We start from the raw sequence: 25,653 nt of genomic DNA, 5'->3' as shown, positions 1-25,653 counted from the left end.
TCATCTTGAGATCGCCAGTTCGACTCCGGCCCGGGGGATATTTTTGTTTTTTTTGTTTCTCACCCATAATGCGCGTTCTAGACTACATACAGGGCCGCCGATTAAGTTTGCGTAAATTAATAGTCCTATACATAGCATTTGCAAAATGGGGCTTGCTCCCACTCCACAGGCAAGGGTCCGGGTCTGTGTCAGGGCGGAGTCCCCCTTCTATTGAGTATGCGCCGATGCGGATCCCACTTGCTGGTCTACTGATTTTGAGGAGAGGACAATTAGCGAGCGACCACTAAATGGTTGAATCTTTGAAATACCCCTTGAAAATTTCGCTTTGCTTCGTGTTTTTGAAGGTTCCCTAGAATCAAGGGCCGAATAAAGATGGTAATACGGAGAGCGGTTGGCCACAATATATATTTTTGAACCTACTATATAGGAACAAAACCCTAGACACCCTTCAAATTATTCTCCCTCTGATCATAACCAGCAAAAGGATCAGTACAACATCACACCGTAAATTCCCATTTCCCATGCTTAATCTCAGCGGATCTCATAAAGTCCTTGATACGACCAAACTCTCTGAAGCCCTCACTAGCCGCGAAAGAAAAGTGCTCATCCACAGCCTCCCACCCAGAAAACAGCACGAATTCCTCGTCGCGATCAACGCTCCAGCCGCCAGCAATATCCCTGTTCTTCCTAAAGATCTTAAGATGATGTTTCGTCTCAGAAAATACCTTATCGAAATTCTTTTTATCCCCATCAGCGATGAAATACCGCCCAATCCCCACAACGCCATCCGAGTACGGGATCCCCTCATCTGGTGACTCATGCAGCGCAATGTGCTGGATCCAAGCAACCTCGATCCCATCGCCCAGCCTAGCCAGGATTTCCTGGTTCTTCGACGACGGAATCCACTCCTCCATGTGCTTCGCGACAGAATCCCATTTTCCGAGCACGTAGATGTAGCTGGGGTCTTCGATCTGCAAGAGGATCGAGGTCTTGGCATTTGCGTACTCGGCTTGCGCGGTTATCCCCGCGCGCAGGGTGTTGTATAGTGGTGCATTGTCAGGGTGAGAGAGTGGGAGGTTGTTTTTGAGGTGTAGACAGGCGAGCTCGGTGACGGGCATTTTGGATATAGGTATGGCTTAGTTAGAGATGAGGTTGGTGATGGCCGGATATCGACAGGCTGAACATATACGGCTTCGGAGATAGCGATGAGTTTGTACCTGGCGGGCTTAAGTGACGTAGTGGTTGGTGTCCCGTGATCTCGTGGGAAGTCCTTACAGCCATGTTACTAGAAGACATTGCACGAGGCTATTCCAGAGTCAAATCGCTTGATAACATTGGTCATGACTGAAGATTGCGACATCGCCTTTGAAGTATACTGAGGAACCGCAGTTGAATGGTAGATCGTGGCGATCCTGACAGACTGCGGGGTCGGATAACACTCCCCGGGTCCGAGGTCCATCGCCATCTAAAAAAACACATCATCTCCCTCCATCTGTGTTACATAGAACATCCAACATCTCATGACCATGTCCGACCTCCCAGGCTTCCCGAATTATTTCAACCTCACCGGCAAAGTCGCCCTGGTGACAGGAGGTCCGTCCCCAAAGCCTCCCCGCACCCATCCCCTTACCGTACTCCGCATCTATACTAACAACACTGCCTACCTAAGGGTCCCGCGGCATTGGCCTGCACATCGCAACCTCGCTGCTCCTCGCCGGCGCCAAAACCGTCTTCATCACTGCCCGAAAAGCACCCGGCGTAGAACAGGCCGTCGCACAGCTCAATGCCCTCCCAAACATCAAGGGCAAAGCGATCGGGATCCCGGGCAGCGCGGCGGAGACAGACGAAATCGAGGCGCTCGTGGCCAAGGTGAAAGAACTCGAGCTGAAGCTTGATATACTGATTGCGAATGCCGGCGCAACTTGGGGTGGACCGTTTGAGTCGTCCCCCGATTGGGCGAGTAAGAAGGTTGTTGATTTGAATGTCAGAGGGGTTTTCAATCTTGTGCGGTTGTATGTTGCCTACATACCTGCCCGTCTCAAACGATCCGTGATTTAAAACTGACTCGCTGCGCAGGTTCGTCCCCCTTTTGTCCGCAGCCGGAACACCCTTGTCACCCTCGCGCGTGGTAATCGTCAGCTCCATCGCGGGCTCAGTCGTCGGCCACGGCGGCGACAACGGGACAATCATGTACTCAATCTCCAAAGCGGCCGCAACGCATTTGGCGCGGAATCTAGCCGTTGAGCTGGGGCCGCGCAACATCACGACCAACAGTCTCTCACCGAGCTTCTTCCCGTCGAAGCTGGCGAGCGGGCTGATTGAGATTCTCGGCGGGGAGACGGAGCTCAAGAAGGCGAATCCGAGGCAGAGATTGGGTGTGCCAGATGATGTTGGGGCAGCGATTTTGTTTCTGGTCGGGCCGGGGGCGAATTATGTGTGAGTTTGACCTTGTTAATTTGGGGCGTGCGAAGGTGGAATGCGGGTGGATGCTAACGGGTAGCAGGAATGGAATTGATCTTCCGCTGGATGGGGGGAGTAGTTTGACGAGGGGTGGAATGGCGCAGGTGAAGCTGTAGATGTCCGTTCATGTTTAAAGTTCTTCTGAGTATGTTACGCTCAAAGTGATTAGTACTGGCTGGTGCGCGTTGAGGATGTTGTTCGTCTGCGCTTGATAATACACCTCAATCACACTTCATATACCCCTTCCCATGACTGGGCAGCCGCGAGCAATGTAATACAAAGCATTTGAATTGAGAGTCACCCTTATAATCAAAGATTGACGCCATCTTGGCAGTCAACCCGTAGACTCCAGCTCTATCGGAGCCATCCCACCAGCAACCCCTCACTCCGACTTGGCAGAGATATTCTTCCACCAGTCAGGTAGCTAGACAGGCATAGCTCATCGCCTTGATATACTGCTCCGCCTTCTCTACTACCCCGAGAACGTTTCAATCTCTCCTTGATTTTAAATTCAAGTTTGAGTTGCCTTCAAAATGTCCCTCCAAGCCCACGCCCAAGCCCTAACCGCCTCCCTCGCCCAAGCAGGCCTCATCTCGGGCACCGCACCTCTAATACCCACTGCTTTCACGCCAACAACCGAACTCGGCATCAAATTCGGCGAGAAAGCCGTTGAACTGGGCAATCTGTTCCGCGTTAGCGAGGTCAGATCTGCGCCAACGGTGTCGTTTGATAAGGAGGTGCGTACCGCTGTATAACAGAACAACGCCACTGCTGCTAATAATCACCCTTGAATGTATCAGGCCGATGTTTTAGAGGGCCACCTATACACACTCCTCCTCATAGACCCGGACGCTCCGACACCCGACGACCCGAAGTTTGCGTACTGGCGGCACTGGGTTGTATCCGGTCTTACGGCGTCAGAGGGACTTAGTGCGGAGTCTGCGAGGACATTGACGGAGTATCTTGGGCCTGGACCGAAGGATGAGTATGTCTTCAAGATATCTTCCTTTCCCATTATTCGATTATCGGGGGATGCTAATACTGCTGTTCGCGTGTGTAGTTCCCGACCGCACCGCTACCTCTTCCTCCTTTTCCGGGAGCCGGAGGGCTTAACCCTGAGCAAGGAGGATGTCGGCGGAGAGGAGTTTGTCCAGAGACGGTCGTTTGGGGCGACAGGGTGGGTTGAGAGCCATGGGTTGAAATTGGTTGGGATTAATTGGATGTTGGGAGCTGGGGATGGGTGGTCTGAGTAGGCACAGAGACGACGTACTAGGGCTTGATGTCAGTCAACGCTCATAGTCTTGCGATGGGGTTTATGAGTGCTTGATAGAGCAGACAAATGATAGAAAACTTTACAATTACAGAGTACCATATTTCTACCAGCGAATCACCCTGCTATTGACTGGGTTATCTTCAAGAATCGACGGGGAAGGAAGGAAGGAAGGATGCTGGCTGGTTTGAAGATCAATAGCCGGCCCCGTCCCTAGGAAGATTCCATTTCATATACCGTAAATCTCGTCTATGCACTGTTTTCTTTCCCCAGTGAAAGTAATAGATACTATAGCTCGAGGGCCGATTGGCCACATTCACCGTGATTGTTGTTTACTATGAAAGGTCATCTCGCGCCTGAGGGCGTGGCAGGCGGCATTAAGCAAAATGTATCTTGTAAGGATCGTACCTTCCTGTAATAGCGGGTCTTGCTGGTTTATGTTGTCAGTTCTTCTTTTCATAATCGCTGATCCACTCGTTATTGAGCGACCTGACAATGGCCATGTCCTGGAGCCCCCTGCTGGAAAAGCGTACGAGCCGGGGCGGTGTTCAACGACGACGAACGAATACCCTCACAACAAGTGAGTGAAGTAGAGGGAAACATTCTCAATGAGGACAGTGCATAGACAATACCCTGCCATACTAGGCTTGATTGATGGATGTTCTCTGTCTTCAAGCCATTGAAAGGAGTATCACCCACACCGCCGCCTGCAGATCGATGTTTGGATACTTTAGGTGAGGGTTGTTGCTTAACTCCTTGAAATTTGGAATTGAATACCCCGATACACTAAGGCTGCTCCTAAACGAGGAAAAAGCGATGAAGATGGACAGCTTTTGGATGACATGGTATCATTTGGGGTGTTGCATGCTTCGTGATTCTGGGGGGTTGTTGAACTGTTAAACCCGCTTCAACGTTGAATTCAGCGTCTACTTGGCCATTATTTCCAACATCGTTTCATTGCTTTTTAAAGATAGCCTCTATTCGTGTACTGAATGCACCGTTGCTGCTGGATTCTACGAATCCGCTTCCATATTCGGGTGGCTGAAACAGCACATTACGGTATGATACCGAGGGGTGGCTGTGGCGTCTGACATCAATGGTCCGATTCATCACCAGTATCATGCTGTCCAACCCTCTGCATTCACAAATCACTGGCAATGGAAACAAAACTCAACCCCGCTCCAGGCGCCGCCTCATCATGTGTGACAACTCCCCCTCTTCGTCGCCCGGCCCCGCTTATAGCCCATGACAGCACATTCCACTCCCCCCTCCTCGCCCCCGGGATAAATTTTCCTCGCCAACAACAATGGATCAAAGAGCTCTTTTCCCAAAAGGCCCACTCCCTGTTGAACGGGATAAACTACCGGCCAAGACGAAGACATCCAGGTCATGTGACAGGTGTAGGCAAAAGCGCATCAAGGTACCCAAGTACCATACAACTTTTAATAGTATGTGTGAAGATAGACCCTAATTATCCTATGTTAGTGCGACGGGCTGACGCCCGCTTGCTCCAACTGCCTTCGACAGGAGGGGACTCGCTGTGACTATTCCGGCCTGGACAGACGAAAAAAAGACCACTGGGCAACGAGGGTCGAGGCCCTGGAGAAAAGGAACGAGCACCTGGAAAAGCTCGTGCGGGAGCTGTCATGTAACCAGCCAACTGAAGCTCCACACCCGCTACCGCAGCTCAGCGGAGACTCTGGCCCAGCCCAGGACGATGCCCTGTCCGGGCCAGCCGACACCGAAAGGATATCGGAGACGGACGATCTCATCCAGATCTTCTACAACGCCACCGCGGCGCACCCAACAATGTTACCCTCGACGCATGAAATTCCAGACGCTACGGGGAGCTCAAGGCTAGTTGATCTGCCGCCGAAGTCGTTGGCCCGAATTGCGCTGGATGCCTTCTTCAACTGTGCGTCGACATTGTTCTACATCATGACTCCTCGAGAAGCAGAAGACCTCCTCGAGCGGGTTTACAGCGAGCAGGGGATCCAAAGTGATGATCTCTGTGAGCTCTGTGCGCTCGCCGCAATTGGAAGTCACTACGAGATCAACAAGATCCCCGACGAGGCCAGGGCTACCTTTTTCTATATCGCGACGACGGCGCTGGAAAAGCTCGCTCAAACGAGCAAGTTGCAGGGCATGCGGGTGTTTATCTGTCTATGCATTGCATCCATTATGGACAAGACGACCAATGCACGAATGCTGATAAGTATGCTCCCGTGCGCTCGATAGGGCCTAGGTACCTGCATACCTATGCTGACGCCCTGTTCCATTGCAAGTGTCGGCCCTCAATATTGCACGCAGGATCCTCAAAGCACACCTTTTGCAAACGTCTCGAGACGCACAGCACCGCATTGAATATGCAAGGACCCTGCAGACCATCATTTTCTTCGAGTCGTAAGCTGCCGAGATAGCTGGAGACAGTTGAATCAACGCCGCTAACCCAACTCGACATCAGATGGCTCTCATACTCACTCGGCTACCGGTCTGACGTGCACGGCTCTGAGATCAATTTGGTCAGCAAGACCTCTCTTTATAATCTTCTAACGATACTGACCATCTTCTCCACATCAGACCCGCATACTCGACACGGCAGACCAACCCGGCCTAGACAAAGACTGCCCCATAACCCGCAACATCCAACTCCACATGGCCAAGCTGAGCCTAATCGCCTCAAATGTCTACCAACAAATGTCCGCACCCGGCCAGCTCCTCTGGGACTCCATAGGGACCCTCCTGGAACACATCAACCACTGGCACCGCACTCTCCCACCAGAGATGCACCTCTCAGTCCTCAACCGGATGGAAGAGGAAAAGATCACGAAGCTGCACGAACGAGCTCTGTATCTGATGCACGGCCTGTTCATGGACACCTGTCTGCTAGTCTACTGCCGCGTGATCAAGTCGCAGTGGCGGGCGGCTAGAAGCCAAGACGGCCAGGCCTGTCTCGAGCTCCTCTTCAAGGGCATGCCCGAGCAAATCCATACCGAGTACACCCAGTACGCCATCCAGCTGTCGCGCACTGTCTCGCTTCTCCATGCCCGGGAGTACCTCATGACGCGCTGCTGGGTAGCGATGTAAGTGCCTACTTATCTCCATCTGCCTTTTAGCATTCATGAACTGACTTTCCCTACCCACCCACCTAGCCAAGCAGCCTTCGACGCAGGCCTCATGCTCCTGCTCAGCATCTGCCAGAACCACTATACCTCGCGACAAGTCGAGCCCATACCGCAGCTCCTAGAAAAAGCGAACGCCTGCATCGCCGTGCTGGAGTTCTGCGGCGCCAGGGACATAGCTGCTCATCGGCTGTTCTCGCTCTCCAGACCTTTATATGATGGCCTTGTGGCTTTGTCACTCGGGCCCGGAGGAGCTGGAGGCGAAGGGGGGCAGAGCCAGAGCCAGGACCAGGGCTCACAGCCGCAACCGGACCAGCAGAGCACGCATAAGATGCGGATCGGATATCTGATGGAGACGGATGTAGTGCACACGACGGACTTGGATTTACAGGGCTCTGCGTGCCGGTTGTTGGATTTGCTGGTTCCCCGGACGAATCAAATATGGGTGTGATTATTTCATAGCTGGATAGGATGGTAATATGGTATTCGCTTAGATTTCGTCACTTGCATTCTTTCAAACGTCTCTATGGAAAGGGTGGGCTCACAAATACTTCAAACTTATCGGAGGCATAATCGCGCCGTTGCAGCTGCCCTGGAATCTTGTGCGCGTGGTCTGTAGAGCTGACACAAGACCTCTGCTGGGTGTTAATTGCTTGGGTGGGGGTCAGAATCATGCGTCCATTTTTCGAGAGCTCATCATCCTCGGGCCTTTTAAATTCACGACCTTATACTTGATCGAATGACGGATTCGATTGCTCGACATACATCAGTCTTGCTATAGGTAGATCTTACAGGAAACAAGTTATCATGTCATCATCACTATCATCAAGTTCTACAGCAAGACGCATCTCAACCTCCTTGCGGTGCTTGAAAGCCCTAATAAGTTCAGCAGCAGCATGATGTCCGTTGTACTCCGCGGTCGGCACAGCCAACTTGCACTGTCTTTTACCATATTCACCTATCACAGACCCCCCCCCATTGAGAAGCATTTAGACCATGTCAATACGGCCATGTTTAGAGGCTTCGACTAGTGCTGAGCCCCGCTCCAATCTAGTTTCGTCAGGGGTCTGGTCAATGTCGGCACCACGCTCGAGAAGCCTTCGAGCAATGCCTATGAAGCAAGCCTCTTTCAACGGCGCATTGTAGTGGTATAAGGGTTTTGATTGCACCGCAGCCTTTATCGACATTCGCCCCATGATCAAGGAGTATATCAACAAGCTCCATATTGCCGTAATTGGCAGCCAACACCAAGGCTGTTTCGATCGAGTCCCAGAAATCATCGCTGCAGTGGTTGATATCGGTAGCAGGGGTTTTGAGGATCTTTTGCACCAACAAGACGTCTTGATTGAAAGCTGCAGCATGTAGAGATGTGTATGCTTTGGTCCCCTCCCGGCCAGGATGGACAAGCCACGTAGAAGGTTTTGAAAGAAGCACCTTGACTTCCTGGTTCATATCCACCGTGCCTCTCCAAACATGCTCAATAAGCTCCTCTCGGCGGAAAAGGATAGCGAGAGACAACGCCCGTCCTTTCGATTCTTCTCCCCGCGAATGAGAATCACATAGAATCCGGAGAATAGTTTTGTTGTTCTCCAAAATAGCGAGTTCGAGGACCGATTGTGGGTTACTGAAACTGATCGTATCCTCTGGGTCACGCCGTAGGCAGTAATTAGGGTTCCTCTCCAATTCAGGAATACCGTCTGCACACACCCCTTTGCTGAGAATAAACTGTACCATATCCGCTCGACCGTCTATGATGGCAATGCCGATCGCCGTGGGGGTATGGCCTGTAGATCGATCCAGCAGTTGATGGAACCAGCTGGAACCGAGCCGGGTGTCCGATAGAGAAAGCTGCAGTGCTGCTGCGAGGTCGAGGTCGGTTATCTCGGCTCCGCGAGCCACGATTTCGACCCCCAAGGGAATATTGCCTGTCTGGAAAGCTGCGCTTAATGGCGCTGTTGTGAATACTTGGGCATAAGGGTATAATCGACCACCCGAGCCCCACGAAAGGCTAGGGTCCGTGGTGCCATTAACGTCAAAAGAATGGTCAAGCAAGAACTGGGTCAAAGCATGGTCTTCCCACATGATAGAAGCTGCCAGAATACCAGCCCCACCGATGTCAAGGATGCTCTGCAGTCTGTTTGCTCGGTGAAGGTTTATTGCTGTCTCTAGATTGCGGATGTGTCTCGGCAATGATCCCACCTGTTCAGCTCCGGCTTTGGATAGTAAATCGATCAATGGTACGTTCGTGTACTCGATGGCCGTAGCAATTACAGTCCCAGGGAGCCAATCATATTCGTCGTCAACACGAGCCCCTGCTCTGAGAAGGAGGGAGGCAAGGTCAATACTTGACTCAGAGGCAACCGCCAAGGAAAGCGCCGAATGCTTCCACCTCTGCGAAAGAGGACGGTTCACTGGGGCACTATGCGCCAGAAGTGTTCGGCACATGTCGATATTGTCTCGCATGACTGCTGTCTCGAGTAGCGTCAAGGAAGTAGAGGGATGCCGTGCTTGAACATCAGCACCAGCCTGGACGAGAAGATCCACCAGCTCAGGCTTCCCAGTTTCGACAGCAAGGGCAAGGGGAGAAATATAGTGGTCATTGTCAGATAAGTAATACTCATCATTGCCGATGTCATTGCACGCATTGAGTATGGGCTCTATAACCGATAGATCCTTTGTTTGGATCGCTAGCCCAAGATGTGTAGCGTGGAGACAGTCTCCATCCAACCGAATTTGTATCGAGGGACAGCCTGAGGGATCCGCACCTCTGCCTAACAGGATGCTGATCATGGAGATGTTTTGCCTTTCCACCGCCATTGCGAGGGCGTCCATTGGATAATACATTTCGGGATTTATGTTTACATCAGGGCATGCTGCCAGAAGGCGTTCGAAGAGGCCAATGTCGTCGAAATAACTGGCGGCAGCTGCGAGAGCTTTGGCTTCAACGATAGCATTATGGGGGAGGAGCATCTCAGTCCCCCAATGTTCTTGTGATATATGGCTCGCCACATGGGTGACTTGTCAGAGGTGCTCAGATTGGTGTCTGAGCCATGAGATAGAAGAAGCTCCATAAGTTCTAGCCCACTCTGCTCAGAACTTTCGGCGGCGTGACCCAAGATGACATGGTCTTCTGCTTCAGCCAGGTGCCTGTATTCTTGGACAACACACCGTTCGCATTCATTCCAGCCTCCAGCATCATGCTGACCGTCTTAATATCAAACGACGCAAAGCGCTTGCGAAAAGCTTCTCCGCAATGGCCGCAGCGGTTGGCTCCGCCACTGCCGACAGGCTCTGGAAACGATCAAGGCGGTCCAAACCAGATATGCAGAGGGTCTCCAGATTTTGCGCATCGCTTAGGTTGAATGAATTCGATATAAGAAAAAGCTCGGTTCGAAACCAGTCGAAGCTGTGATTTGCACCTTGAAACAACCTCGAGGCAAGGCTTACATGGTTAATATCGGCACTGGACTCGGCTGCAGCACTGTTCGTTTAAAAGATAATTGAGGTTGGACCATGGCATTGCGAGGCCAAGGCGTGCTCGCACAAGCTGTTTCCATTCGCACGATGGGCCCATGATCTCCCAGCGGGGTAACACGGCAACAGGGGGAAAGTAATGGGGCCCATCTGAGAAAAAGGTCAGCTCAATCAGTTTTAGAGCAGATTTCCAACGTAATTTGGTGAAAATCCCCGGGTAGGGCCTTGCAAAAGCTCAGCCATGGAAGAGCGTACTTCGGGAAAGAGTGCATCTCTGGCGACATAGGACTACAAACAAGAATGTCATCTGGTGCGCTTGGAGAGCGCTCTGCTCGAGTTGAAAATCAAAGTTAGCTCTCTATCTGATCTTCTTTGGAATCGTCCGGACTCACCTCTGGCAACCATTGTTGTCGAGGCGTATGCCTTTCCTCCGTTATCGCACTCTTCACAGTACCCTTGGATATTTGTCTACCGCGCTTGTATACCTCATGCTTGCGCTTGCCGGCTAGTTTCCGCTTGTGGATGCGCCTGCCGATGAATTCTCATTCGAGGTCCGAAATCTTCTGGTTCTTGACGAGACCCCATTTCTTGAGTTGTCGCTCGTACTGCGTCTTGCTGTTTTTGTGTCAGCCGCTGTTGCACAACCGCGCATCTGGTATTTGCAGTATACCCGGGCAAGGGCACTTACGTTCCTGGAAAGCCATGTTTAGACTTCAGGTATTCGCGAACTTCCGCCAGCGTCTTGTTTGCGTCTATGTGAAGACGCTGGATTCCCGACTGGAAAGACTGCCACTCGGCTTCGTCCATAGTCAGTCACAGTTTGCGTAATCGAAACAGAAGATATAAGCTGGGAGGATGGATCGCTCCTGCCACGGCTGGGAGGATACCTCTTCTTGTACTCCGTAATCGTAATCCGTCAGCGTCCCCGACTCCGGCCTTACGAATACGAAGGCCAAGCACACAACATTGGGCATCTTCCGTGGTTGTGCGTTTGGTCTTCCTGTGTCACATTCAGAGCCTCCGGATTGTCCGATTATGCAGCTGCCTCCCATGCTCATCGGGGGAGTGAGAAATTTTTAGTGGAGGCGCAGCCCTGATCCTCTGTTCTGCAAGCTGGTTGGGCTGTTTTGAAATCTTGCGGGGTGCTCTCTGGGGTCTAGCGCTGCGGATTTGTGCAACCTCAACCCGGCTCGATTTCCTTTGGACTTGTTATGCTCATTGGATGAGTGGAGAATCTTCCTGCAGTTGAGGCGGAGCATCCTTGTTTTCTTTTCGCTTGAGTCGCACTGCAGTACCTCTGGGGCTGTTCGCTGGCCATCTGCTCCTACATTCTTTTTCCTTTAGCTCTATCCGTCTTCATTCGACCCTTCGTCTCATTGGACTAGTACGATATCTTCACGCGTCTAGTACCTAGTCGCCCCTGTCTAATCCACCATCTTGTTTCGAGTCCAGGCATGTCATCGCGTTGCTGGCTGCGATACGGCGCTATGATTTGTACAGATACCCCATGAACTTCAAGCCACCGACCAACTGCCCTTTGCCCCCAGAAACTCTTCTTAGAGTTCCAACTCGCACTCTTCACCTAGATTGACGTTGCTTTCTCCTCGAAGGTTCCTACTTTGGTATTTAAGCAGATTCCGAACCACATCTGATCACCATTTTCCGTCCAGCAGACTCATAGAAGCCATCATTGAAGATACCTGCCCCTGCCTCATCAAAACCAAGCAGAAGTCATTATCTCCTCACAATGGATGAAACAGCTATCCTCTCCAAGCGTCGTGAGGACGCGGTCATCAATGCCTCACTCCACCCCTCCATACCCTCTCTCCCTTCATCAACACCTGTACAGCAGTTCATATCCGACATACCCCCGGGCTTTCTGCCCTTAAACGTCTGTCCTTACATTGGAGTTCCCAGCGGTGGCTTCAATCCCACTCCGGACACCATTGGGACGACGCCTGGATATATGTCTTTATCCCACCTTTCACCGACCCGAGCCAACCAGGAGCCCATGCAACTCGCACTGCCTAGCGACAAGCAGCTCATTGAGTTTTGTGCCGCCAACCCATGGTGGAGCCTTCCTACATCTCTACCTCTCGATCTACCCCTACAGGACATTGCGACAATGTTTCCAATCAGCCACGATGATGCATTTACCACTTCACAAGACAACTCGTTTAAAGAACCGCATCAGAGTGCGAGGTAAGCCACAATCATGCTACTACGTCAATTTGCTCTGACATAACCCTCAGAAGCCCTAGTCCCATCCACACTCGGCCCGTCCTTCGATGCAAATGGAAAGGCTGCGACGGCTCGCATTGTTTCAAGAGAGAAGGCGATCTCATGCGGCATATCCGAACTATTCATGTATCTCCCGGCTCATATCCATGTCTCGCGAAAGGTTGTACCAGGGTGTTCGGCCGCAAAGATCATCTTATTCAGCATACTAAACGTCGGCATGGGACTGCCAAGCCCCAATTGACCTGATGCTCCTACTTCCGACGATGGTATGGTACCAGGAGGACTTGCAACATGTGGCTTTTCTGTACTACACTATTTTTCCAGGGTCAGCTTATGTCATTCGGTGTGCTTAGTATCTGTGTTGCACAGAATATCAGCATTATTTCTTGTGAAATAGTACCCTAACTTTGGCACAAGGCTGAGTCCAAAGGTCTTCGTTCAAATAGCGAGACGATTCCCCTTATAGCGAATTATCAAGCCCATTGTAATTCGACCTACCTACCTCCAAACCCAGAGGTTCCCCCTAGCATCCATTCCATTTCCACCGTTCCGCCTGTAGTTGAGTGATGTCCCCCCAAAACAGCGAATGCCTCTGTCCCATACATGGCTCAATCGTGTCTTACGTACCCGTGGGCCCTCCTTGATATGATTTCATCACGTTCTAAATCCAACTTAGCCTCAATCCAGCGCCACAGGAAAATGTCCGAGGCATTAAAAGCGCAAGGCACGCACCCCACCATCCGTAGTCTGGAATAAAATCAATAACCACGAAAAAGCCTATCACGGGCCTAAGCCGGCATAATGTATGCATTGAACAAAGATGTGGGGAGCCTAGAGCCAGCGTCACTCTTGCTCCAATCTCATGTATATTAACCATAGTATCTAATCTATATCCAAGAGATGGATGGATATCATGCAAATGTACAAGCATGTCAAATACCACAAATGCATCTAATTGCGGGCTGGAGCTATGATCGGGCTCTTATTGCCTGCTGCAAGCTCTCGCCAATCGGACTACAACCCCTAGGCCCATGAACGTGACGCCAGATATCTACGAGTGTCGCTGCAATTCGGGCACTGGCAAGCTCAAATGCGTACTTGGCAGCGTGAAACGCAACATCACGGCGCATATGGGTGACCATCGCGTGCCTTGTCTGTTCTGAGGTCGGCACCGGATCTGCCCATCATTCAAAGGAATTTGGATCAACTGCCTACGCGGAGGATGTTGAGGGGCTCTGTTAGAAAAGGTCTGTTAGCTCAGGGCTTGATCACTGCCTACAAAGCGGGACTCCTTCTATCCCCTGATAAATGGGGTTTGATTCGCATGGGGCATTCGTTGCACTTTCAAGTGTAGAATTTGCTGTGGTCCTTACAGCGGAATGGTACATAAACCTTTGCGCATTCCCAGCCACTACCATAGTATGTGAATACTAGTATCCAATGGTAAAAAGAGAGTTGGTTGCTAGTAGTTTGGTCTGAGACCTTTGTACGATACATTGAGGGGTGGCCGTCCGTAGACGAGGTAGGTGGTCGGTCTGGACTCCTTTTGTTCGAAATGGACACAGCTAAACCCCTGGACCGGGTGAAACGAGACAGTATGCTATTTAAAAGACAATAATTCAGTGACAAGTGTTGGTTCTCTCCTTGCTTTCAGTCTGTTACTACAAATTCTGCAAACTCTGGACCCGCGTCTCACATATCCATACGTACAGCCTCATCTCACATCGACACCCGGTCATGCTACTAGAACTCTTGAATGGCACACTTGACGCAAACTATAATAGCTATAGCATGCAGTGCCGCATTCATCACTTTGCTCACAACCATCCAGTACCACCAACAGTCAGACTCTCACCATGTCCCCAATCGCGGGATCCAACGCTCCTGCGTGGTCAACCCTTTTTCGCCTTTGTAACGGTAAAGTAGCATTTGCGCCGCTGTAGCCCGTTTCTCTGGATCTTCATTCACCATGTCTTTGATTTCTCCCCAAATCATGGTCCCGGACGCCATTGTGGACACCACTTCTTGAATCCCCGCTGTGGTATTGACGTCACTTCTTTCGAAATATACGGGATCAGTGTTCCAGAGCAACGGGACGTAAAGCGCCCAGACGTCGGACTTGTGCGTCGGTCTAAGGCCCAGGATTAGTTCCGGAGCCATGTAGAGGGGCGTTCCCCCGGTCGGTTTGGAGGCGGCGTGTGTGGTAGGAAATGCAGACCCGAAATCGCATAAGACAAAGGTGACTGGGTCTGGGTACTTCTCGTCGCCGAAACGATTCCGCCGGTAGAGAATGTCATCGGGCTTTACATCGCCATGGACAATGTCCTTCTCGCACAGATAGTCCAAGGCACTTAGAATGTCATACAGGATCCGCTCCGTGGCCAAGGGGACCTCCTCTGCATTGAGAGATGCACGCAGGTCTACCACTGAGCCGTCCAGCCATGGCATTATCGTCCGTAGCTCCAAGCCGCCTGGAAAACGACGTTGGTCAAATTTCAGGAACTCGATGATGTTCGGCTGGTGTTTTTGTGTCAGTCCTGTGGATGTAGGGGGCTGGGAGTAGACATACATGTTTCAGCCCTGAGAGTATCTCAATCTCACGCTTGACAGCGTGATACCACACCTCTGGAACCGTAAGCGTCGGCGGCGTCCTCATGCACTTCACTGCGAGGAATCGTGGCTTATCGACGTCCACGGCCTTGTACACTGTACCCGAACTACCTGACACACCTGGGCCTAGGATATGTATTCTCATAGGAGGCGCGGGTATCCTGGGATAAATGCGGGTGGAGGTAGAGGATTGGAGAGTGTCCATGATCGTGGGCGGTTGCGTCTCCTGGAACGCGCTTGCCATTGCTGATAACTGGGGTGCAAGCCGGCTGTACGTGGCTTCTGTGGTCTTGTCGATATTGTGGTGCCATATCACTTTGAACATGTACGGGCCTCTAGGGGGCCCGCCAAAGGCAATAACCTCATTCATGCCCTCGACGAGGGCGACTTTCCGGTTGCGCTCGCCCTGAAAAGGATACACCGACTGGTCCGGCCCACCCTCCGGATCCTGCACGAGCCAAGTGGTCTGATTCTTCGACGTATCGCAGCAAATCACAATGCCTGATTTGGCGTCTATCTGAAAGGAGCACTGCTTCCGGGAGATCGAGATGTCATTGAATACAATGTCCCCTGCGCGTCCGATTGTCGCAAGCGTACTAGGATCACTGTCGGCCGACGGGATACTGCGAATGTTCAAAACGGGCAGGCCTTGCCAGAATGACAGATATCGTGAGTTTTCGGGGTATTTGACCATTTCCATGGCAGCGGTGCTCCTTGGGAGCAAGGAGAAGAGAACCGTCGAGGGTGGAAACGGGAACGCCATGTCGACGGGAGGGTTATCCAGTGAACAACTTGTAAGGAGTTTTCTAACACAGTGGCTTGCGTAGAGTGATGAAACAGGAAGAAACAGGAGGTTGCGTGGATAAAACTTGCCTCTTGTATCGATTTGCGGCGTTTGTCGGAGCATTTGTGTTTTACCCAAACAAAGAGGATGCAGCGGTTATGTGACCATCACGAATAAAAGGACTCAATGCCACACTCAGATGTCTATCTGCTCTTACTATCTACTTTCCCTCACTGCACCATAGCTGGTCGACTACATCCAATATGCCAAGAACAACCCGAGTAGACGATATCCCACCCAATGTTTTCGGGTTGCCTGAATTCACCCAGAAAGAGGCAGAGAAAAGACTTCAGGAACTGGTTGACTCTCCAGAGCTGCTTCAAAGGCACAGGGCGGCAAACAATAATACACTTCGATCCAAGCATCCGCCCACCGCTGTAGGGGTTGCAAAGGCCTTATGTCAGGAGGTAGCGTTCAGGGAAGAGTTATTCGACCTATATCGTATCCACCAGGAAACAAGCCCATGCTTCCAGTTTCTGAATCAAACCACAAACGAGGACTACCATGAGCTGTATGGCATCGAGGCCACCAACGCCCGGGAGGCGATCAAACAGCGATGAGTTGAGCAGTGGATCTGGAACGACGACTGGAACGTCACCGACGGACCACCCCCGTTAGCCCCCTGGAGCCATGAAGCGCACTCCAACGACTCTCCAGGCACGCAAAATGGAAAACGTGATGGTTCCCGCCCATACAACCAATTCATGTATCAACTGGAAGCGCAGCGCAGGCGCTGCCAGGAGCTCGATTCCCCCCACAACCCTGGATCCATCGCATCGGACGTCAACACTAAGGCATACGACCATATACACGGACTTTGGGTATGTGACAATCTGTGGAACCCCAAATGGGGGGTCCTACCCGGGCCGAGTTGGAACCATGAGATTCTCTTCGAGGAGTGGCTACAGGATCGACTTGATGAAGAGCAAACCTGGTGGACCACCAGCCACGACCAAGGCCTGGGAAACGATTATCACAGGGCCATCAACTTCCCAGTTATTCCTGCACCTGCGCCTGCGCCTGCGCCTGAGCCTAAGCCCGAGCCCAAACCCGCCCTTCCTCCCCGTATATGGCCCGCTGGCAGTCTATTGGTATTCGGCCCCAAAGTCCAAGAGCCAGCTTCCACGAGATCATCATCCCAGAGCTCGTCCAGCTAGGGAAGCGCGGTCTCAGGCGGATCCGAGTATGCGGAGACGTCTCCAAGCACAGCTTCCGAGGCGGACACTGCGAGACAGAATCCGCCGCTTCAGCTTCAGCTTCAGCCGACGGTGACGGCGAAGCGATTCCATCCGGATCCTGGCAGCGAGGCTGGATCTTCGCCGAAGCTGAGAAGGAGCGCCCGTTTACGAAACAAGAGTCGCCGGGTGAAATGGGCGGACAATGTGATTCAATGACGAAAGTCGGGATGCTTGGTGGCCTGGTGCTGGTGGAAATAACATGGCAGGCCGTGCTGACCTGACCCAGCCGCTGCTGGCCGATTCAATGAGGAATGGAGAGTTGCGATGATGTTTGGAGATCTGTTGAGACTATCTCTCCCATCCTAGAATAATTACTCTAACATAGCAAGTTCTGAGCATCTTCGTAGTATCACATCCCACCCGCTACATGGTTATCGAGCAGCTTGGAGCCCTTGGCATCTCCTACCTATGGTACCAGAGGTATGGTATGGATCATGCCTGGTTCCGCTCGAACAGATGTCAAGTGACAGCCAAATGAAGCCTTGGCCGGGGGTAACGCGCTCCAAATATGGGGATACAGTGTGTTGCATCATTCATTGTCTTTGTAACAGAACCCCTGAAATAGAGGACAACAAAGCATACATGGCTTTCAATGTGAGATTGTCCACTACCTTGACCTAGGTACAAGAATATTCAAGACAAAGGAGTGCTGAGAACATGCAGAACGAAAACCTAGGTACCGTGCGACAGGGAACAGCCACCTCCTGGAACATTGCACCACCATTCCCCGTCTCCTTTTTTGACACTAAGCAAGCGAAGGAATCACACCCAGCGAGGTGCTGGCGCCACGGCCGCCAAATAGCTTCACCAGCATCTGAGCGGCAGACGCACGCTCGGCCGGCTCCTCCCTTCCCATCCCGCGGAAAGCACCAGCCCAGTGGCTTCCCCGACCGATTTGGAGCACGGTTTGAACAAACAAGACGACCCCACCGTTACCCCATGACCGGATGCCGTCGGCGTCGATGGCCCACAGTAAGGTCACAAACAGCGACCAAATGTCCGATGTCGTCGAGGCGGACGCACCTCTGAAAAACTCCGGCGCCGAGAACAACTTCATCCGATATAACTCGCCGGAGAGGTGCATGCTGAAATCGCTCAGTTTGAAAGTCGGCTCGCCGGTGGTGGGGTGGCACATATGTTCAATGCTCGGGGGTGTCACATCGCGGTGGACGATGGATTTGGCGGCCAGATAGTCTAGCGCCTGCAGCATGTCGCGCGGCAAAGGGATGGCAACGTGCTTTCGGACATCGTCTACCGACACTTGTTGCACGAGAAGCGGGAGGTTACTCTGGCCGAAGTCACTCAGCAGCCGGACTTCCGCGCCGTTTGGTCCTTGGATATGGTCGAACCCAACCTCGCTGACGATGTTATCCTGTTGCGCAGGGATTAGTCAAGTGGCGAGCACTGATATGGGGCCACGTACATGGTTTAATTCGCGTAGGGTGTCGACCATCGCCGCGGCGACTTCCAGCATATTGTGACTGAACCCGTCGTGCCTCCTGGCCACAATCCGCACAGCCAGGAACCGCGCATTGTCCACATCCACGGCCTTGAAGATCTCCGCCGATGCGTTGGTCCCCGCCGGCCGGAGCGGGTGGTAGCGGCTACCCGCCGGGGAGCGAAGCGGTGTGCTGGTCGAGCGGAGGCTCCTTTGCGATACGGGCAGGGTATTGGTGGCCGCTGCGATGGCATTAGGCGCAAGCAACGACGGGGCTAACTGCGGGGAAGCGCGGAGTCGGTTTTGGGCTCGCTCGATGGTCGCTTCGAAGGAGGAATGCCACCTCACCCGGAACAGAACGTGTCGCCCCCTGTCCTCCAAACCCAGGTATAGTGTTCACGCCTTCCATTATCACAACTCGGCGGGTCTCGGTTGCGGAATCCAAGGGGTACGTGGAGTCGTACGCATCGGGCATGCGTCTGGCTTGTTCGGGAGTAGGAGAGATCATGGAAGGATATTAGCCCGGTGGCAGGGTTGATTTGGGAGAGGCACTGGCGGCCGGAGATGTGGCCGTGATCGACCTGGATGTCGCCCCTGCGACCTATTGTGACGAGCACGGAGGCATCGGGAACAGCGGAACGGACGTGACCAATGTTGAGGACGAGATATCTCCCGATTGACGCAACGAAGCGAGCGTTCGCTGGGTTCGTGGCAACGGCTACCGCGCGATCTTTGATGGGTTGTAGACCGAACAGGGCTTCCATGTTGGACGTAGGACAGATCGAGGTCCGAAATCAACGATGGCTGGATGGTGAAGGCCAGGGTGGTGATAAAGAGTGGATGAAGGAGAGATGGAACAAGAAGAGGAGATTCTGAGCCTGGCAACGAGGAGAGACAAGTTTTATTACAGCTGGGCTGTGTTAAGACAACACCAGGCCCAGACAGCTACCTCGCTGGTCAAGAATTCGGCTGCAGCAGCTTTCCGAGACATTGGACGGCCTCCTCTAGACGTACTGCGTTTTAGGAAAGAAACCAATGTCCCCAATGCCAATTCGTTCAACTGGTCAGTCCTCCAATCAGCGGCGTACGAGGCGTCATATAAGACACAAAGCCTGCTCTGCGGGAAATACGACAAAGGGACCGGGGCAGCAATCCAGTCCCCTGGAACTCCCACAGTCTTCGCCCGAGAGTCATTGTGCGGCGGCGGCTATTTCCATATTTATCACCCGTCATCAACAAAGATGGACGAAAAAGCGCACCCAGCAAGACATGGCTTCAAGTCTCTTATAACAGCTGCCATTCTGTGGCTCGTCGCTTTTCGTTTGTTGCCTTGATTGTTCACAATTGCCAGTTCCCCAGTCCTCCCCGTACAGTAATCATGTCTGCCGCCAGCTGGGTCGACCTGGACGCCCTCAGGCAAAGTGGCCTAGAGCGGCCACCCGCACTCAATATACACATCCTAGGCGGAAAGCTTTCAGCCTGGGCTTCAAACGAGGACGCCCTCGAGGCGGCTAGGGAGCGTCTCAGTCGCACCCCGCCGACAACCCCGCCATTGGGCTCAACACGGCCGGGTTCGCATGCGGATGACGATGACTGGCAGCGGACATACCACATCGCTCAAAGATCGCGACTGATCCGCGTTCACAATGCCTCCCGACCGGCCCATCAGTTCGAAGCGCAGACGACCGACCCGATATGGCGGCTGTTGTATCATATAGAGCGTGGATCCGCCCAGGAAGCCGTGAAGGCGCATTGGTTTCGGCAGGGAATCTGGAAGGATGAGTGGACGCGGACGGGCGGACGGGCGCACCGCTCGGGGCGTGGAAACACGAGGAGTCCCCAAGCAATAGCAGTAGCGGTAGTAATGGCCCCGGGCGCCGTCGCCCATACGGATACGGCCAGGGAGCGACGGATATATACGAAGACCAGGACGCATCCCGCCCATTCTTCCAGTTCCTGCACCAGCTGGCTCTGGCGAGCGGATTGCACCGACGCATGATCTGGGCCGACGCCGCGCCCCCGTCCGATATAAACACCGATGTATACCGCATGGTCCAGGATATCTGGGAGCGTCACAGGATCTGGAACCCAGAGTGGGGGACACTGCCAGGTCTCTCCTGGACGCATGAGATGCCGCTGGGGCGATGGCTGAAGGACAGGATGGGAACCAGCTATGTCGATAGCGACGGGCAGTACGAGCCCGGTAATGGGAGGCGTTTGATTTGTGATGCCCTGACCAGCGGGACCGAGTTATCTGGTGACTCCGACACCGACTCCACGAGGACCGAGAGCCAGGAGGATCCAGATGAGGAGGAGTCTTCGACACGGAGTAACGGCGGCCAGGACAGCGACGATGGGTCGACCCCGGAGGAGGTGCAGAAGCCATGGAAGCCCGTCCGATACATGGTCCCTGGCCCGTGTCTGGATCTCCCGATGAATAGGCATATCTTTAACGCAGCGACCAATGCCCGCGATCTCGGCTTGTTCCCCAAGGCAGTTGCAGGTGCTGGATTCCCAATGCCCTCTCGTGGTCCAGTGCGACTGGCAATGTCGCCAACGCAGCCAAACCAGCTGCAACGAAGAGGGAATTGCCTGCCCAGTGCGGACCGACAGTTGTCGGTGATTGTGCTGATTCCCTGCAAAAGGGGTGCGCGCCACCGGCCCGAAGAAGCAACAGGTTGAAAAAGGCCACAAGGCCTTGAATGTTCATTTAGACTAGATAGATGTGAGTCTTTAGCTTGCAAGAATTATCGCTCAATAGATTTCTTCGCCCGACTTTGGCCTTGAAGGAACAGTGTGATCACTAATCTTGATAATATATGGGCCCCGAAGTCGGCAGACATGTACCTGGCGAGTGATCTGGCATTTACCTATCGCTTCCTTACAAGTAGGAATAACCAGCAGCTGGAATGTCTATTCCCGGTTCAATATAACCTGAGGACAATATGGATGCTTTATTAACTAGTCATCTAGATGCATAAAATTTTTGCATCGGCCTAGCATAACCCCAAACGTCGTGGACGATTGCATACCCGTGAGTCCGATCCTGCGCAGAATCCCAGGTCGCAGGGTCGAATATATCGACCTCTACTGCCCCTCCTTCTCCCGTGCAAGCTGCATACTCAAAACGCCATCCAGCGGCGGCGGAACATCCAGCCTCTCCATGAAAACCTCCACCATGCGCACGCCCTTCCCATTCACCATGCGCTCATCCGTAAGCGCCTTATCAAGATCCCCCCACGTGCGGACCTCCCACGTATGCGCCGCATACTCGCCCTCCGTCGGGGCGCCAAAGAACTCCGGCCCCTTGAGGTACCGCCAAGGCGTAATATCGTTGTACCGCTGGTTCCGACCGTGGATCGCGCGCTCGATGGTGTATCCGTCGTTGTTGATGAGGAAGATGATCACGTTGAGCTTGCGGTGGATGATTGTTGCCAGCTCTTGGGCCGTTAGCTGGAAGCTGCCGTCGCCGATGAAGAGGATAGAGCGCGCTTCCAGGAGATCGTGGTACTCGGAGCGGGCGATCAGGTCGTGCTGCGCTTGGCTGGCGCCGAGGGTTGCGGGGAGCATGTAGCCGATGGAGAGCCAGGTGACGGCTTTGAAGAGGTGGGTTTTCGGGGGCAGGCGGAATTGGTTGGCACCGTAGGCGGCGGTGCCGGTTTCAGCGAGGATGATGTCCCCTTCGCAAAAGAAGGAGGACATGCGGTGCCAGAAGCCGCCGGTTTGAGAGACGAGCTCGGTGGCGTTGACGTCTGGGGGTGCGATGGATTTAGGGTGGGTGAGGTCGGGGTCGTAGGTTGTGAGCTTTTCCATTTCCAGGTGGCCGATGAGTTGGGGGAGGAAGTAATTCGCTGGGAGGTCGCGGATGATCTCGCTGCCGAATTGGACTGATGTAGGATGGATGTAGATGGTGGTGTCTTGACGAGGGAGCGTTTGATAAAGGAAGGAATTGGTGTTGGAAAAATGGGGACCAAAGCACAGAATCAGATCGCTCGAATCAACAAACTCCTTGTGCGCAGGGGTAAAGACGCCGTAGACGTTTGGTAGATTCTCATCGATCAAGCTCTTGCCAAATCCCGATGTAAACGTCGGCCACCCGGTCGATTTGATGATGTGCTCGACTTCGTCCACGATCTTCGCCGACCGTACCTCTCCATCCAAGATTATCACCGGTTTCTTCGCGCTGTACATCCGATCGAGGATCGCCTTCATCGCCTTGTCTTCGGCATGCGGCTGGCGGCACGGTAGAGGAGCGGTAAGTCTGTGTTGGAGAGCCAGCTTTGGAACGCGCAGCGAGACCATATCGAGAGGAATGGCGATCCGGACCGGCCGGCTGTGGAGGAGGCATTGCTGCAGGACGCGATCGATCTCGGCGGGGGCGGAGCGGTGGTCGGTCAGGATGGTCTGGGCGACGGTAATATGTTCCTGCATTCGATCGAACCGCTCGTACTCGCCATCGTTGAAGGTGTGGTGAATGAGGGCGCGCGACTCTTGCGACTGGCGGACGGGGGTGCCGACAATGTGGACCACGGGGGCGCGTTCGGCGTAGGCTCCGGCGATGGCGTTGACGGCGGAGAGTTCACCGACTCCAAATGTTGTAACGAGTGCTCCGATTCCTATCGACAAGAGGTATTAGATGCGATCGTAGAGGTAGGAGAAAGGAGACCAGGTACCCTTGACTCTGGAGTAGCCGTCGGCGGCGTACCCCGCATTCAGCTCGTTGCAGCTCCCGATCCAGTGCAAACGCGAGGGAGCGACATAATCGAGCAGCTGGAGGTTGTAATCACCAGGGAGACCAAATATGGAATCAACACCAAGCTGGTGCAGGCGCTTGAAGAGGTATTCGGCGAGAGTGGTGGTGGTGGTCTCCATTGTTGTGATTGTGTTGAGGAGAAGGAAAGAGGAAGAGGGGAAGGAGTCAGATGACGTCGCTTATATATTCCTGGCTATTCCTGCTGCCTGCCGACGGTAGCCGGTCTGCACCTTTATGAGAAATGGGGGATCCTCCAGTCCACCGCTTTATATACATCTGCCGGCATCGACGAGAAGCAATAAAACATCAATACAATCAGCCCAATTCGCGCAATGCCATATGCAATCACCCCGATCATCGTAAGGAGAGGGGTGTCCCAAGACGCGAGGTAACACCCACAGCAGTCACAATCCCACTCGTAGCAATCTGTACTCTCGCAACAACCGACGCAACAATTTCCATCATCCAGGTCATTGGAAGCAGAAGCACCGAGGAGCCAGGAAGCATAAATACCCAGGACTCAGGAGAACGCGTTCATGAAGAGCGAACAAACTGCCGTCAAGTTAAAGACTCTCCAAAGAGCCCTGCTCGTGGCCGAAGGGAATTCCCACGCCCAGGCGACAGTATGGATCGCGGAGAATGCCGCAGCAGCGACGTAAGAAATTACGACCACAGGATCGTCCTTTTTCTCTCTTATGCCCCCAAATTCCCAGCCTGGCACCAGGATCTCGCGAGACAACTCAAAAGTCCAGCTCGGCGAAGCGCGACTTCTCCCCCCAGCGATGGAGCATGATATCGTTGGCGTCGCTGTCGCCCAAATCCCCATTCGCGGCCCATATTGGTCTCGACGAACGAATCGGATTGACTGCGAAGAATCATCGTTCTGGCTAGGCAGGCTTGATGTTCGTCTAAAAAGACCAGGGGAACAGGGCGCTGCGAAACGAAAAGTTTGAGCCACCAGAAGCCATACATCACAAATGCGCAGGGGATAAAAGCCAGCGTGACAAGCTCCAGCTCGATGAGAGGGAGACCCTGGGAGACGCGCGCAATGCTCTGAACGATCAGCCAGCCGCATTGGATGATAGAAAATGCCTTGGTGAAGGGATCAGACTTCGATCGGTCCTGAATGTCTGCAGCGGTGACCGCCGGGAACCACATCTGTGCCCCTTTCCCTGACTCAAAGATCCCAAGCTTTAAGGGCGCCTCTGGAACAGATTAGGGCATACATAAAGACACTCAATGGCAGAGGATCGCTTACCGAGGCCTTTGGGTGGAAGAAAGTATTGCTTCATATTGCGCCCAGAGCCGTCCGTTGGCTGACTCTCTGCATCAGGAAGTGCGATCACGAAGCTTCTCATGTACGCAAAGAAGCCGTGACTCAAAGTAAAGTCTGGGGAGTTGATGAATCGCTGCAGCTTGCGTGCTCTAAGGAACTCCCGTGCAACCAGCGCAACCCCGACCTCAGGCGCCAAAGCGATGGCAAGTATCCACTTCACTTTGCGAAAGATGAATCGTCTAGCAGGCTCAGTCGGCCAGTAGGGTAACCAGCCGCCTAATGTTGTATGCCACCCAGCTTTACTCTCCTCCACGGATGGCAGGTTCAGATAGACGCATTTCCACGAGCACACCAGGAAGATGCTGAAGCAACCGAAGAGAACCTCCGAGGTGCTTCTCGTATCTGGCGACGATACCCAACCTACCCGCCCATACTTAGTGCTATTGTTCTGTGCGAGTACGAGTGTTGGGAGCGATATGCATAAGACTGGAAGTGTCATCATCTCCCGACCCTGAGATAGTTGCCATAGCCGCCAGTGGCTACAAACCTACACGAAGCTCAACTCTAGCCTTGCTACCCTATTAATGAATTCCTGGCCAAGCTCGTACTTGTCCTCACGAAGCGGCTATGCAAAAACTGTGACTGGTCAATGGGTACGAGGCTGGCGGATAGGCACTGGCACCTGCACCTTCCTGGGGCTGCGCCTTCCACCTGCCAGTCAGTTGCGTACGAAGATCACTCCGCCCCAGATCCCAATGCTTCCCACCTGGGCCTTCTGATTTTTCCTGCAGATTTCATCAATCACCTCTACTGACAAAAAGCATCCAGTCGCCGAAAGACATAACATCGATCCTGCAAAGGTTTTTGAATATTGAGATCTACCAACCCCGCCAGCTCAGCATCGGGACGAACTCCGGCGGCATGGCA

At 53.1% G+C, this 25,653-nt stretch overlaps 11 protein-coding genes across 11 annotated transcripts; 6 read left to right on the top strand and 5 right to left on the bottom strand.

The window, feature by feature from the left end:
* Positions 1–436: 436 nt before the first annotated feature.
* Positions 437–1,189, bottom strand: BDW74DRAFT_159013 (uncharacterized protein). Its single transcript, XM_073725410.1, has one exon. It carries the CDS (start codon positions 1,116–1,118, stop codon positions 498–500), a length of 621 nt encoding a protein of 206 aa, XP_073580830.1. The 5' UTR covers positions 1,119–1,189; the 3' UTR covers positions 437–497.
* A 253-nt stretch (positions 1,190–1,442) lies between these two features.
* On the top strand, positions 1,443–2,576 carry BDW74DRAFT_187062 (SDR family NAD(P)-dependent oxidoreductase; the record flags this gene model as incomplete). Its single annotated transcript, XM_073731399.1, has 4 exons — positions 1,443–1,593; positions 1,670–2,012; positions 2,077–2,436; positions 2,504–2,576. The coding sequence occupies exons 1-4, from the start codon at positions 1,521–1,523 to the stop codon at positions 2,574–2,576; spliced, it is 849 nt and encodes a 282-aa protein (XP_073580829.1). The 5' UTR covers positions 1,443–1,520.
* Positions 2,577–2,993: 417 nt separating this feature from the next.
* BDW74DRAFT_181264 (YbhB/YbcL family Raf kinase inhibitor-like protein) lies at positions 2,994–3,713 on the top strand (the record flags this gene model as incomplete). The annotated part of the gene is made up of 3 exons (XM_073729985.1): positions 2,994–3,197; positions 3,261–3,445; positions 3,521–3,713. 3 exons carry the CDS (start codon positions 2,994–2,996, stop codon positions 3,711–3,713), a joined length of 582 nt encoding a protein of 193 aa, XP_073580828.1.
* A 1,323-nt stretch (positions 3,714–5,036) lies between these two features.
* BDW74DRAFT_181263 (uncharacterized protein) lies at positions 5,037–7,303 on the top strand (the record flags this gene model as incomplete). The annotated part of the gene is made up of 6 exons (XM_073729984.1): positions 5,037–5,150; positions 5,216–5,945; positions 6,016–6,133; positions 6,195–6,252; positions 6,311–6,813; positions 6,883–7,303. The coding sequence occupies 6 exons, from the start codon at positions 5,037–5,039 to the stop codon at positions 7,301–7,303; spliced, it is 1,944 nt and encodes a 647-aa protein (XP_073580827.1).
* A 620-nt stretch (positions 7,304–7,923) lies between these two features.
* BDW74DRAFT_181262 (ankyrin repeat-containing domain protein) lies at positions 7,924–9,822 on the bottom strand (the record flags this gene model as incomplete). The annotated part of the gene is made up of 1 exon (XM_073729983.1): positions 7,924–9,822. The coding sequence occupies one exon, from the start codon at positions 9,820–9,822 to the stop codon at positions 7,924–7,926; it is 1,899 nt and encodes a 632-aa protein (XP_073580826.1).
* Positions 9,823–10,868: 1,046 nt separating this feature from the next.
* On the bottom strand, positions 10,869–11,133 carry BDW74DRAFT_181261 (Clr5 domain-containing protein; the record flags this gene model as incomplete). Its single annotated transcript, XM_073729982.1, has 2 exons — positions 10,869–10,941; positions 11,015–11,133. The coding sequence occupies 2 exons, from the start codon at positions 11,131–11,133 to the stop codon at positions 10,869–10,871; spliced, it is 192 nt and encodes a 63-aa protein (XP_073580825.1).
* Positions 11,134–12,073: 940 nt separating this feature from the next.
* On the top strand, positions 12,074–12,808 carry BDW74DRAFT_181260 (uncharacterized protein; the record flags this gene model as incomplete). The annotated part of the gene is made up of 2 exons (XM_073729981.1): positions 12,074–12,521; positions 12,579–12,808. The coding sequence occupies 2 exons, from the start codon at positions 12,074–12,076 to the stop codon at positions 12,806–12,808; spliced, it is 678 nt and encodes a 225-aa protein (XP_073580824.1).
* Positions 12,809–16,224: 3,416 nt separating this feature from the next.
* BDW74DRAFT_181258 (uncharacterized protein) lies at positions 16,225–17,480 on the top strand (the record flags this gene model as incomplete). Its single annotated transcript, XM_073729980.1, has 3 exons — positions 16,225–16,428; positions 16,591–17,086; positions 17,164–17,480. The coding sequence occupies 3 exons, from the start codon at positions 16,225–16,227 to the stop codon at positions 17,478–17,480; spliced, it is 1,017 nt and encodes a 338-aa protein (XP_073580823.1).
* Positions 17,481–20,075: 2,595 nt separating this feature from the next.
* Positions 20,076–21,416, top strand: BDW74DRAFT_181256 (uncharacterized protein; the record flags this gene model as incomplete). Its single annotated transcript, XM_073729979.1, has 3 exons — positions 20,076–20,549; positions 20,600–21,296; positions 21,343–21,416. 3 exons carry the CDS (start codon positions 20,076–20,078, stop codon positions 21,414–21,416), a joined length of 1,245 nt encoding a protein of 414 aa, XP_073580822.1.
* Positions 21,417–21,627: 211 nt separating this feature from the next.
* BDW74DRAFT_159005 (alpha-keto acid decarboxylase family protein) lies at positions 21,628–23,607 on the bottom strand. The gene is made up of 2 exons (XM_073725409.1): positions 23,371–23,607; positions 21,628–23,313 (listed from the first exon to the last, which is right to left on the bottom strand). Exons 1-2 carry the CDS (start codon positions 23,567–23,569, stop codon positions 21,785–21,787), a joined length of 1,728 nt encoding a protein of 575 aa, XP_073580821.1. The 5' UTR covers positions 23,570–23,607; the 3' UTR covers positions 21,628–21,784.
* BDW74DRAFT_159003 (uncharacterized protein) lies at positions 23,608–25,287 on the bottom strand. Its single transcript, XM_073725408.1, has 2 exons — positions 24,709–25,287; positions 23,608–24,655 (listed from the first exon to the last, which is right to left on the bottom strand). Exons 1-2 carry the CDS (start codon positions 25,226–25,228, stop codon positions 24,144–24,146), a joined length of 1,032 nt encoding a protein of 343 aa, XP_073580820.1. The 5' UTR covers positions 25,229–25,287; the 3' UTR covers positions 23,608–24,143.
* Between the last annotated feature and the right edge of the window lie 366 nt (positions 25,288–25,653).

This window comes from Aspergillus multicolor (assembly GCF_047715735.1).
Source record: "Aspergillus multicolor strain CBS 133.54 unplaced genomic scaffold BDW74scaffold_26, whole genome shotgun sequence".
In the NCBI taxonomy this organism is placed as follows: domain Eukaryota; kingdom Fungi; phylum Ascomycota; class Eurotiomycetes; order Eurotiales; family Aspergillaceae; genus Aspergillus; species Aspergillus multicolor.
The sequence above is the reverse complement of the archived record's forward strand: the minus strand, read 5'-3'. Positions and strand labels throughout refer to the sequence as shown.

Excerpts from the sequence above, each read along its gene's own strand:
- BDW74DRAFT_159003 (XM_073725408.1), bottom strand. The coding sequence starts at position 25,228 with ATGATGACACTTCCAGTCTTATGCATATCGCTCCCAACACTCGTACTC. Across the intron at positions 24,656-24,708 it reads TCTTCCACCCAAAGGCCTCG|AGGCGCCCTTAAAGCTTGGG; the intron begins GTAAGCGATCCT and ends AATCTGTTCCAG.
- BDW74DRAFT_159005 (XM_073725409.1), bottom strand. The coding sequence starts at position 23,569 with ATGGAGACCACCACCACCACTCTCGCCGAATACCTCTTCAAGCGCCTG. Across the intron at positions 23,314-23,370 it reads CGGCTACTCCAGAGTCAAGG|GAATCGGAGCACTCGTTACA; the intron begins GTACCTGGTCTC and ends TCTTGTCGATAG.
- BDW74DRAFT_159013 (XM_073725410.1), bottom strand. The coding sequence starts at position 1,118 with ATGCCCGTCACCGAGCTCGCCTGTCTACACCTCAAAAACAACCTCCCA.